Raw genomic sequence first — 13,317 nt, 5'->3', positions numbered from 1 at the left:
CCTTTCCATTCAGTTTCTGTCAGGAACAGAGGAAACACTCTGATCTCTGTGTATCTCCTAAATCTCTCCATTAGATCTGCACTCAGGAGGGAAAGATGACGCTGTTCGCTGGACTCCAGGTATATGCCGCTTCATCAGATGTGTGTGAGTGGACAGACACACACATTCACAACATCTAATAGGTGTCATTTACCACAAGAATAACGACACAGGAAATCCCCATCAGAAAAAGAGGAACATATGTAGACACCTGCTACATCACTGCTTTTTAAAAGGTGGAGCCCCGCCTTCCATGAACTCTAACAGGTAGAGAGAGCAGATGAGTGAGCGCACTCTGGCTAGAAACCTGGGGAGAGCGTCCCAGGTCTCGGTTCGCTCCCCTGCGCACCCCTCCTGATGACTCCCGTCTTTTCCTTCTTCCAACCTCGTGGACTCCCTAGAGACCTTGAGAATACAAGAACGAAAATCCTGTCTTTGATCTTTAGCAACAAGTGTCAAACGTTCCTCTGCTGCCCTCCCCATGAAGGACGGGCCTCGCTCACACACGGGAGATCAGGTGTGAAGTCCGGGCCACGGAAGGCCAAGGAGCCGCCCTCTGACAGCTGCCGCTGTGAGCGCTCTGCGGGGTCATCTCCCGGCAAGAACAGGCCTGACAGCTCAGCAGGAGGACCCAGGAGGCCACTGAGGCCACACTGCTCCTGTAACGGCACAGTCTACGCAGCCACCGTGGGAGACGGGAGATCATGCCCACAGGAAAGCAGCCCCAGCCAAAACCAACGAATCCCAAGCTCAAAGGCTGCGGGTCATCCGAGGTCCTTACCGTGTGAGGTTGCGTCTGTCCCCAACACATTCCACTCCGCTGGCAGCTTCAGGTGCCTGAAGGCCAGGGCGACTTTCTCATCGAGGGAGTTCACGTCTGTGGACGGGGGTCCTGAGCGATCTAGGAAACGGGTGAAGTTCAGGGCCTGCTGGTTGCCGGCGCTGGTGGCCAGGAACTGGGCTGCATCGTAGGCCTCGTCCTGGATGAACTGGAAGTCCTCTTCCGCCACCACGAACACCGGCAGGCCCTCTTTGGAAGCGCAGAGCAGCACCTTCACTGTCTCGCAGCAGTCATGACCTAAGGAGACACAGACAGCAGGAAGACAGATCAGAGCCCTCCTCCTGAAGGATGGGGCGGTGGCAGGAATCTCAGCTCTTCCTGCCTGACATACATGCTCCCCCTCCTGAAAGGAACCCCCTCCTTCCCCCAAGCTCTGACAGCAATCTTCCACACTTCGCACAACTCCATCTCTAATTCGTTTTTCACAAGTGCTATTTGCAAATATCGATTGGTTCCCCTGCTGTTGTTCAGTCCATCAGTCATGTCTGATTGTCTGCAACCCCATGGACTGTAGCCCACCAGGCTCCTCTGTCCATGCGATTTCTCCAGGCAAGAATACTGGAGTGAGTAGCCATTACCTTCTCCAGGGGATCTTCCCGACCCAGAGATTGAAACCGCGTCTCCTTGTCTCCTGCATCGGCAGGCAGGTACTTTACCACTGAGCCACCTGGGAAGCCCCGGTTCCCCTACCAGATAACAGATAAAGTTTGCATTCCAGCTGCCACCATGCTGGCAGCATAATGTTTGGCATTAACAGTCTTTGAAAATCTCAAAATACATTAATTTGTTCTTGAACAAATTAAAGAATGAAAGCTCAAGGAGCTTGCAATGAGGCTTAGCGTCCAATGGGAAGGCTCCTGAGCTACCCTGGATCTGGAAACCCTGCAGGGAAAAAGTCACTTCCACGAGTTACCCGGCAGGAACTGGACTGGGGCCCCAGCGCCCCATGGACAGAGCCTGGCAGGGCATGGTCCATAAGATGGCAAAGAATCGGACACAACTGAAGTGACTGAGCAAGCACGAAACAGGCGATCCGATTTCACTTTACTATTGTGAAGCAATTCAAGGCGGAGAAAGTAACTTTTGCTCTGAGATGCCCATTCTTTCCTGTAATGCAAAGAGAACTTCAAAGAAATCGCCTGGTTTGCACAGGGATGATGCAATGCCGGGGCCAGAGACCACGGTGCCCACTGCCCAGAGGGGCAGAGACTGCAGGAGTTGTGACATCAGGCAGCAAGCTACCCGCCACCCCAGAGCGCTCCACTGGCGTCTAGACTGGGAAGGTGTGAGCGCTGTTCCCACAGGGAGGCATTCCTGGAAAATCCGATCTTCCCTGGGGTTTTCAGCCTCACAATGATATGCATTTCCAAGATGCAGAATGTATTCATCAAAACACACTTTTGCTCCACCTTCGGGCACTGATCTCAGCTGGTTGGAACTATGTTCTTAACATCATCATTTCTTCCATAAATATCTTTCTGATGAGAAAAGAAACTGGAGTTGGTGTTTCTGTGTGAGCTGCGCCCCCTGGTGCGCTGCCTATGGAACTGCAGGCACCTGAGGGCCAGGCACCCAGGGACCACCCACACCCAGAGCCCTTCCTGGCTTCTGGATGAGCTGGAGGGTCTGAGTGCCACTCCCCAGACCACAGGCGCAGCCAACAGAGGCTTCCCACCCGCAGAGCAAACTAAGCTTTCTGCTGTCTTTGAAAGAGAAAACACTCATTTTTTTCCCCTGTGCGACCGACAGGAGAAGTAAATACGTCCCCCACCCCCACCGTGTGTGTGTTAGCTGCTTAGTCGAGTCCGACTCTGTGACCCCCTGGACTGCAGTCCATCAGGCCCCTCCGTCCACGGGATTCTCCAAAGCAAAAACACTGCAGAGGGTAGCCATTCCCTTCTCCAGGGGATCTTCCCAACCCAGGGATCGAACCTGGGTCTCCTGGCACTGCAGGCAGATTCTTCACCATCTGAGCCACCAGGGAAGTCCCTTTCCCCCCAGGAGCCTCTTTAAAGGCTTTCCTTTGTGACGAAAAGCCTCTCACTGGTGTGTAATCTAAGGATGGGAACAAGTACTGACTAACCAAGAACCTATGGCACACCAGGCATCTGATGTGTCATTTTTTCAACAAAACAAACTTATATGGTGTGTACTGTCCTCATGTTACGGACAAGCAAACTGAGACTTCAAGAGATAAACTGCCCAAATTCACACAACCATGAAGCAGAATCTACCAGGTCTGATGCTGAACATCACGGGGTTAGAGTTCGGTAAAGCATCGCTTATATATAAAGTAACAGTGACAGTTATGTCCCTGTCTGCAAGGAGCCCACCCTATACTTGGAATTTCAGGCCAGTATGACTATTAAAGCCAGACGAACAGGCTCACGAACCTCGGAAATCAGTCTCCACACAAATGCATAACTCCACCAGTTGCTCCCACTGCCTTCCCAGCTGAATTCCTTCTAGAAAGGCTGTGGGAGTCAAGCATCCTCTGCCCGCAGGCGCGTGGTGTTTATGTATACTCAGGTATGCATTTCAAGTCAACAAATACGCTGAATGTACATCTATTACACAAAATGAAATTGGGGGGGGGGGCGGATATTCATCTTTCTTTGGAGGGCAGCCAGCCTAATTATATAAGACAACTTCAGCAGGAACAAATCAGCTGGTTCGGGTAGTTACAGTTCGGGTGGTTTTCCTGGCAGAAAATATTTCTTTGAAACTGTTCTGTTACATTTAACAACTAACATCTGGGGAGTTCCCTGGCGGTCCAGTGGTTAGGACTCGGTGCTTTCACGGCTCAGGCCCAGGTTCAATTTTTTCAGAGGGGAAAAAAGAATTACTAATATCTATCTGGACGTCTACCAAGCTCAGGACACTGTGAGTAGAAGACACACACACACACACACACACACACACACACACACACAGGACACTGTGAGTAGAAGAGACACACACACACACACACACACGACACTGTGAGTAGAAGAGACACACACACACACACACACACACACACACACACGACACTGTGAGTAGAAGAGACACACACACACACACACACACACACACACACACACACACACACACACACACACACACACACACACACACACACACACACACACACACACACACCCCCACTCCACAGCAGCAGCTAATCACAGGTATCTAAGCCCTCCAGAGGTTTAAAGAGACACAAACCATGCCACTCAAGGGCGAGAACCAGTGCATTTCACAATTTCACACTGTGGGTGAAAGGTGGCAGTTAAGGGCCTCCCACACCACCCCATTTGGAAAGTCTTTATTGAATCTGTTACACTGTTACTTCTGTTTATGTTTTGGGTTTTTTGGCTGTGAGGCATGTGGGGTCTTAACTCACCGACCAGGGATCCCTCTGCATTGGAAGAGGAAGTCTTAAACACTGGACTTTTCTGATAGGTGTCCTGCTCCCAACTCTCCAACCCCAGAGGTTCTTCACTGCAACCCTCAGCACTCAAGACGCCCCGTCGGGCCCCATCCTTCCTTCCTACCTCTATCACCAGTAGCAGTGATAACAACGATCACTATCGCTAACAATCTCTGTTCCAGGCAACATTCTCAGTGCTTTCCAAATAACAGCCCATTTAACGCTCATCACAACCCTAAGCGGTAGGTACTACTATAATCCCCATTTGTCAGACAGGAAATCAAGGCACAAAAAGGTTAAATATCTGGCCCAAAGTTCTAAGGCTCCTACAAGTGGTAGAATTATAATCTGAACCCAAGTTTCCTTGCTCTCACGTCTGCCTCGACACCAAGACTCACAGAGACAAGAAGGCTTGAAGAGGAAATGATGCTACCGTGGAAGAACCAATGGGGAAGTAAGGAAAACTCCAGGCTCAAATCCTGGCTGTGGGACTCCTACGCTGCCTGACCTCAGGCCAGCTCTGCCTCTTCACATACAGCATAAGTGAGCAGCCTCTGCAGGCGCTAGGGCGCCTCCGGCTGTACCAGTCTGGGGGTTTTTACCAGGCAGAAGGCGAGGAGACAGAAACTCAGGTCCCAGGAGTAGGAAACAGTTTCAAAACATAAAAATGGAAGCAGAGTCCAAAGGATGGAATAACCGCTGTAAGAGAGTATGTCGGTAAGATGACTAATTAGGCTACTTCTAGATGCTTCGTGTGGGGACAGGCCTAGGTTTAAACCTAGTTTCTTACTTCCTAGACTGTGTGGCCTGAGATAAACGATAACCTCTCTAACACTTTTAAATCTACAGAGTACCCTCGTCTTGAAAGTGAAGACCTAAAATTTAGAAGACTCCTTTCAAATGCTTTTATACTTATCACCCCAAACAACATACACACAGCCTCATTTCATTTCCAAATTAAATAGACAATACCTATTTCTGTAAGAATAACTATAGCTGACCCTTTAACAAGACAGGTTTGAACTGCATGGGTACACTGATAATGTGGATTTTCCCCCACATGTATGTGCTACTATACTTACGATCCATGGTTAGCTGATGGAACCATGGACAGGGAGGGTGGACGAAGGGACCAGAGCATCTCCGGATCCTGTTATCTGTGGGGCTCCTGGAACCCAGCCCCCTGCAAATACTGAGAGGCAACTGGACCTGAACAATGTGATGGTTCTCACTCACGAATCTCACCAGTAATAACAGCATTTCCCATTTATTCAGGGCTTCCCAGGTGGCTCACGCTTAGCCCTTCAAGGTTATTTTTCTTTTTTAAAGAGAACTATTATGTGTGTGTGTGCACATATATATACACATACATATAATACACACACATAGGCTACATGTAAACATACACACACAGGCTGTATGCACATATACATGCTTCCTTGGTGGCTCAGCAGTAAAAGAACCCACCTGCCAATGCAGGAGATGTGGGTTCCATCCCTGGGTTGGGAAGATGCCCTGGAGAAATGGCAACCCCCTACAGTATTCTCGCCTGGGAAATCCCATCCACAAAGGAGCCTGGCAGGGGGTCGCAACAGAGTTGGACAAAGACTCAGTGACTAAAGACCAACAACAAAGCTCATTTTAAAACTCCTGACGGTCCTTCGGTCCTTCGAGGTAACTATGAATAAATGTCAATAAAAGCTAAAATTTGAGGTTTTACAATTCCATGATGAGAATGTGAATAATGTGGGATCGAAATTGAATTCTACCTTTAAACACACTTTAAGCAGAGATCTTACACTAACCTAACCTACAGTAATAATACCCACTGCCCCACCCAGCTTTCTCACCCATCTCCTTCCCCAAGCCTGGGCAAAGGTGTCACACCGTCACTACGGTAAACATCAGCGCTGCTCTGTGAAGTCACCTCCTGTGTATACAGGGGCCAGGCCACCGTCCAGGTCTTCAACGTCCTCTCACACTCCCCTGCACAGGCACACGCAGGTGCACACACACTCTCTCACAGCCAAAGGCCACGGCGAAGCAATACCCACGTAATCCCAAATTGGAAAGTGCAGAAGTCATGGATCTGCACAGAAATCTAAAGCTGCTAAAAGGGCTGTTTACTTGGCTAATAGGGTGGGGACAACAAAGGGGGCAGGAATAGAAAGTTTAAGAGGGTGTGTGTCCGTGTGTGCGCGCGCGTGAGCTGAGCAGCAGAAGCACGCCTGATTCTTTGTGCTGCTTTAGCTGTTAGAAGGTGGATGGGTGTGGGGGCACACTACGGTCTGCTCTATTCACGTGGAACAAAACTGTGGAACAGAGGAGGCAGAATGTCAGAAAAGGCCATGAGACAGAAATTCATAAGTCATCCAACTGTGTGCCCAACATTCTCCCTTCAGACATGAATTCACAATCTGAAGGAGACACTGAATCGTGCTAAGCAAAATGTGCCATATAGCTGGAATCTGCTTCGCATGACTATAGGCGCCGAGGGTTAAGGAGAACGGAGGCCTTCCTGGCCCAGTCTTCACCAAACTCTCAGTCAGCTGGGAGCACGAACCAAGGGCCTCCCCTATGTCTGGAAAGCCACCCTGCAAGGCTGGCAAGGCTACCCTCTCACATTCGCCTTTTCTATTAGGCTCAAGTGGTTCACTGAATTGGTTTTTAATCCCTATGACCTTTCAGATAAAGTATACATAGGGGAAAAAAACATTTTTCAAAAGCAAAGGCTATATAATAATAAGGACCCATTAATAAAACTGAAATCACTGCACCTACCCACATAAAATATCTTACTACCACAAATTAGCTCTAAAGATTCAACTATTTTCAGGGGCCATTAACTTAGGCCTGCCTTTGTACACACAAAACACAAGGTATTAACAATGTCCACATCTTCGTGGCAAAAGAAGGGATGGGACGGGAAGCCATATCCAATGTGACATAATGACCACAATTTAACTCCTTTTCACCAGAAAACAGAAGCTGCAGCATAAAGAAGGGTAACAAGGTTTTTGACTAGTTCCGTGGCGTTTTTCCTTCCACTCAAGTTCCTGGTAACTGAGAGAGGAAAGAAAAATCACAAGTCCTTTCAAAGAGGGGGGAAGTACTGGAAATTCTACTGAGACTCTTCTGAGGGAAAGACCTCCAAAGAATTGAGAGAGGGGAAGAAGAGAGAGAGACTGTTAAAGAAACAAGGCCTGAACCTCAATTCCATTGTTTTCTTTTTTTTTACACTGACTTCTGAATATAACGCACCGTCAGGTTTGATAAGGTTTACATCAGAAGTATGGAGTAAATCATGGGCTGGGAGAGGTCCGACCGGTCCTGAGTGAATTCTAAGAGGTCAGGAAGGAGACGAACAACTAGGGGGAGAGTCAGAGAGTACCACGTTTGAGATGGCCGTATACACGCAAGCACCTACAGAGACAGGGGTCTAATACTGCCGGTAGTTAAAGTCATTTTAACACTGTCAGCTACTGTTGGTGTTCAGTCCCTAAGTTGTATCCAACTCTTTGCAACCCCATGAACTGCAGCACGCCAGGCCTCCCTGTCTCTCACTATCTCCAGCAGTTTGCTCAAACTCAGGTCCGTTGAGTCAGTGATGCCATCCAACCATCTCAACCTCGGTCGTCCCCTTCTCCTCCTGCCCTCAATCTTTCGCAGCATCAGGGTCTTTCCCAGTGAGTTGACTCTTCGCCTCAGGGGGCCAAAATATTAGAGCTTCAGCTTCACCATCAGCCCTTCTAATGAATATTCAGGGTTGATTTACTTTAGTATTAACTGGTTTGATCTCCTTGCAGTCAAAGGGACTCTCAAGAGTCTTCTCCAACACCACAGTTCAAAAGCATCAATTCTTCGGCACTCAGCTTTCTTTACAGTCCAATTCTCACATCCACACATGACTACTGGAAAAACTACAGCTCTGACTAGAGGGATCTTTGTCAGCAAAGTAATGTCTCTGCTTTTTTTAAAATGCTATCTAGGTTGGTCATATCTTTTCTTCCCAAGGAGCAAGCATCTTTTAATTTCATGGCTGCAGTCACTGGCTGTAGTGATTTTGGAGCCCGAGAAAATAAAATCTGTCACTGTTTCCATTGTTTCCCCATCTATTTGCCATGAAATGATGGGAACAGATGCCATGATGGTCATTTTTTTGAATGTTGAGTTTTAAGCCAGCTTTTTCACTCTCCTTAAAATGCTCCTAATTCAGGTGACTCAAGGCAAACAGGTCTCTCTTACTGTACCAAGAGCTTCCACATAAGCCCAACACAGCTTCTGAGCTGAACGCTGCCCCTGACACACTGGAGAAATGAAAATATAAAGGGGGAAGAATGAAGAAAGAACAACATACAACCGGGAGCACCTGGCGGGAAACAAAAATTTAACCGCTCGTGGTCCTCTTAAAAGCATCTAACCCTTTTTTTGAGCTCAGAGGTCATGAGGTGTTGTGCTCCTGAGGTCAGCGAGCTTTTCCGCAGGCTCCTTATCACTGTACGAAGCACCTGTATCCATGGCAACGAAATGGTGCTACAGATAAACAAAAGTGCTTAAGCATGACCCAACAATTACTTCATTTCCTATTAGGCTAAAAGTGGCACACATCCCATCCGGGCCTTCTCTTTTGAGGATGAAACAATCGGGACTTTGTTTTGCCCGCGCGCCAACAAAAGGGAACCCTGGAGTGCTCGCTGGGCCAGCCAAGCCCAGACCCACTCGGTCATTTCCTATGACAAAGAGTCAGTGGCGGAAAAGACAAAAATAATACACTTTACTACTTCACTTTGGCAAAGTATTTGAAATTTTTGTGTCTTTTTCTTTGCTCTGGACTGGTTACACAGTTAAAGGAAATTTTTGGTCTTCAGACACTAACAGGAGTGAGGACTATCTGCTGAAGCATGTACCGACTGCTAGTTTTCAGTGGTCTAACAGTAAATGTGCAAATTTACATATAGTTGCTAAAGATCTCTGTACATGTGTAGAGAAGCATTTAAGGAGAAGGGGAGAAACAGCAGGCCCAGGAATCACGTACACCTGGGGGGAGAAAGGGCCGGACTGACACTAAAAATCTGATGAACTATAATCTAGCTTATTACTCCAATCTTCTAGTCACTGACATCTCCCAAGCAGCTTCTCTGGACATTTCTCTGTGTCTGACATCCCCACCCCATGAAATTTTAATACTGTATGTTATATCTGGGCTTTATATGTGAAGAGTAAGATCGGGGAAGTGGGCACTTTCCTGGTGGCTCAGTGGTAAAGAATCCGCCTGCTGATGCAGGAGATGTGGGTTCCACCCCTGGTCCAGGAAGATCCCACGTGCTGCAGAGCAACTAAGCCTGTGTGCCCCAACTACTGAGTCTGCACTCCACAACGAGTAGCCCCCGCTCACCCCAACTAGAGAAAGTCTTCGGAGCAACAAAGCCCCAGCACAGCTAAAAATAAATAAGCAAAGTTATAATTTTTTTTTTTTTTTGGAAAAAGAGTTAAAAAAATTTTTTTAAACCACCTGAGAACCAACTCTCACCCCGCTGGGCGGACACTGGCCCCACGGTGACACGTGAACTCCATCCGAGTGCTGTGCCCATAGCTCGAGATGGTGCAAGGTCCACACAGGCATTTCACCTGGACACCAGAGAGCACACAGCTTCCGTCCCCTGGTCCTCCCCAAAGGTAGCCACGTATACTGATTAGCACTGGGACAGAAATTTAAGTCTTTTAAAATATAAAATCACGTCTGTCTAGAGATAGCCTTGTAGGAGGAGTACTTTAGGATAGGGAGACTTAGAAAACGTCCAATGAGAAAGCAACTGATTACTTTGGCAGAGCACGAGGGCATCTCTGATTGGGCCAGGAAAAGCCTAGCACTTCTCAAGTGTTATCTGGAGACCTCGGGACGTCTACTGGCAGATACAGAGCCTTGGTTCACAGGAACTGAGAGACACGGTGCTTTCACTGCAGGTTACCTGCTGAGACCTCGGCTGTAAGCAAAGATTTTTTAATTAAGCCCCCAAGGACTTCTGATCGTGGCAGATGTACTTTTTTCTTTCCTTTCAAAAACAAATTTGCTTTATATAGTATCTTCCCCTGATAAGTGAGAAAGAAGGGAAAGATACCAAAGAGCTGAGTCAAATTCTGGGTCAAGGAATGTTTGCTATTTTCCTGTCAAACAAGAACCTTTGCTGTGAATTCTAAAAGCAAATGACAGACATGCGGGGTGATGCTAGGATTTCATGTTATGAGAGATTCTGCACCAAAGCCTTTCACAAGGATTCACCCACTGAATACCCTGCCTCATTTTCCATCCTGCAGTTCCTGTTTGCTTGGTCTACCTTCACATTTAATTAATAAAAATGAGTACAGGACAGTACCTCATATCCCCCCAGAATTACCTTCAGCGGGTACTCAGATTTCTTTATATTACTTACTCATCTTACAGCCTTTTAAAGAAAACATCTCCACCTCATCCCACAAGAAGAATCACTGTTTTGTTAAAATGGGATTGGGGTTGGATTTGTTTTATATGAAGAGAAAAGAATAGAGGTATTTTATTTTTATTTATTACAAAGGCAACACCTTTTGTCTTTAGACATATGTTTCACAGCAAATTATATTCTTAAACTAGTCAATTTCATAGGTATTTTGAATGTAATCTTATACTAGAAAACTTTTTTTGTCTAGCGTTAATTAGCACAAAGACAGCTTTACTTTCAAAAGAGAGGACAGTATTTCCAAAGTCTTCATATGTTTCTCTTAAAAATTACCATATATGTTAAAAATTACACATGCACTTTAAAACAGTCAAACAATTTAAAGGCAGATAATGTCTCTAAGGCTCCAGTTAACTGTCCCAAGATGTTGCTACTCTTAACATAATTTCATTTTTTAAAAAGGGGGGACTGTATCATGTCTACAGCTTGTCTATGATGATAAGGCAAGAAAATGCCTTTACAATTTCTTTATAAACTAAACATACATATACAATTCATTATTAAGTTTATCATCAGAGAAGCCAATAAGTGAGAAAATATGAAAAAATGTTGGGGGGAGGCGATGGACTCTAATCTCACTATCTGGAGTCAAAGAGCTTTTTTTCAGGGACTATCAAGAAATGTCTCATCTCTTTACCCACCAAAATCATAAAAGGTCACAGATGAATGAACATCAAGGAGTAGCTGTCTTAGAAAGGTCAATCAATCATCTCGTTTTCGTGAAAACTAAAATATTACACAACAGTGACAGTGAAACACACGGAGGACTCCAAGAAAAATCAGAGCCAGCAAGCTGGGTGAAACTTGACATTTGCAGACACAAAGCTCTCGTTCTTCCATGGTCAGGCGGACGACTAGGACCCGAGGGTGAGCCCCACACAGCGGGGGGGCGGGGGGGGACGCCCCAACAGCAGCTGCAGCGGACAGGCCGGACCATGCGCGACCCCCTCTACCCAGGACGCACATGCGCATTCCCCTCTAACCAGACCATGCGCATCCCCCTCTAACCAGGACGCACAAGGCAGGTGCGGACTCGCCACAAGGAATCGTGGCTAATCTGACGCTGCGCTCCGCACAAAATCGGAGGCCATCAATAGGACACACAGAAATCATCAGATGCAGCTCTGGACAGAAAACACAGGCTCCTGCCCCCAGACAAGAAAGCAGCTCAAGAAGCCAGAGAGTCCTCTGGCAGTTTGCAAAAGAAAGGGGTGGGGGTGTGTGTGTGTGTGTTTGCAAAAGAAAGGGGTGTGTGTGTGTGTGTGTGTTTGCAAAAGAAAGGTGTGTGTGTGTGTGTGTGTGTTTGCAAAAGAAAGGTGTGTGTGTGTGTGTGTGTGTGTGTGTGTGTGTGTAACACAGGCTCCTGCCCCCAGACAAGAAAGCAGCTCAAGAAGCCAGAGAGTCCTCTGGCAGTTTGCAAAAGAAAGGTGTGTGTGTGTGTGTGTGTGTGTGTGTGTACACATGTATGTACAACCTTTCTAGCAGGGCAGTTTCTGAGAACCAGGATGAGTTTCAACATGGTAAAAACCCAAGTGGGGTGTGTGTGTGTGTACACATGTATGTACAACCTTTCTAGCAGGGCAGTTTCTGAGAACCAGGATGAGTTTCAACATGGTAAAAACCCAAGTGGGGTGTGTGTGTGTGTGTGTGTGTGTGTGTGTGTGTGTGTACACATGTATGTACAACCTTTCTAGCAGGGCAGTTTCTGAGAACCAGGATGAGTTTCAACATGGTAAAAACCCAAGTGGGGTGTGTGTGTGTGTGTGTGTGTGTGTGTGTGTGTGTACACATGTATGTACAACCTTTCTAGCAGGGCAGTTTCTGAGAACCAGGATGAGTTTCAACATGGTAAAAACCCAAGTGGGGTGTGTGTGTGTGTGTGTGTGTGTGTGTGTGTGTGTGTGTGTGTGTGTGTGTGTGTGTGTACACATGTATGTACAACCTTTCTAGCAGGGCAGTTTCTGAGAACCAGGATGAGTTTCAACATGGTAAAAACCCAAGTGGGGTGTGTGTGTGTGTGTGTGTGTGTGTGTGTGTGTGTGTGTGTGTGTGTGTACACATGTATGTACAACCTTTCTAGCAGGGCAGTTTCTGAGAACCAGGATGAGTTTCAACATGGTAAAAACCCAAGTGGGGTGTGTGTGTGTGTGTGTCTGTGTGTGTGTGTGTACACATGTATGTACAACCTTTCTAGCAGGGCAGTTTCTGAGAACCAGGATGAGTTTCAACATGGTAAAAACCCAAGTGGGGTGTGTGTGTGTGTGTGTGTGTGTGTGTGTGTGTACACATGTATGTACAACCTTTCTAGCAGGGCAGTTTCTGAGAACCAGGATGAGTTTCAACATGGTAAAAACCCAAGTGGGGTGTGTGTGTGTGTGTGTGTGTGTGTGTGTGTGTGTGTGTGTGTGTACACATGTATGTACAACCTTTCTAGCAGGGCAGTTTCTGAGAACCAGGATGAGTTTCAACATGGTAAAAACCCAAGTGGTCCCATCAAGTGGCACCAGAGAACATGACAGACACGAATCCAC

The 13,317-nt window shown here is 47.0% G+C and overlaps 1 protein-coding gene across 7 annotated transcripts in view; it reads right to left on the bottom strand.

The window, feature by feature from the left end:
- Nucleotides 1-13,317, bottom strand: part of AKAP13 (A-kinase anchoring protein 13) — a 314,908-nt gene that overhangs the window by 183,052 nt on the left and 118,539 nt on the right. For 6 of the 7 annotated variants that reach the window (XM_065906801.1, XM_065906802.1, XM_065906803.1 and 3 more), the window contains exon 4: nucleotides 821-1,117. The exons of the other annotated variant lie outside the window; for it this stretch is intronic. In XM_065906801.1, coding sequence (XP_065762873.1) covers nucleotides 821-1,117 — 297 coding nt within the window. The remainder of the gene's footprint in view (nucleotides 1-820; nucleotides 1,118-13,317) is intronic. 7 annotated transcript variants of the gene reach the window in all.

This window comes from Muntiacus reevesi, chromosome 15, assembly GCF_963930625.1.
Source record: "Muntiacus reevesi chromosome 15, mMunRee1.1, whole genome shotgun sequence".
Classification (NCBI taxonomy): domain Eukaryota; kingdom Metazoa; phylum Chordata; class Mammalia; order Artiodactyla; family Cervidae; genus Muntiacus; species Muntiacus reevesi.
Note: the sequence above shows the minus strand (reverse complement) of the source record. Positions and strands in the feature narration are given on the sequence as shown.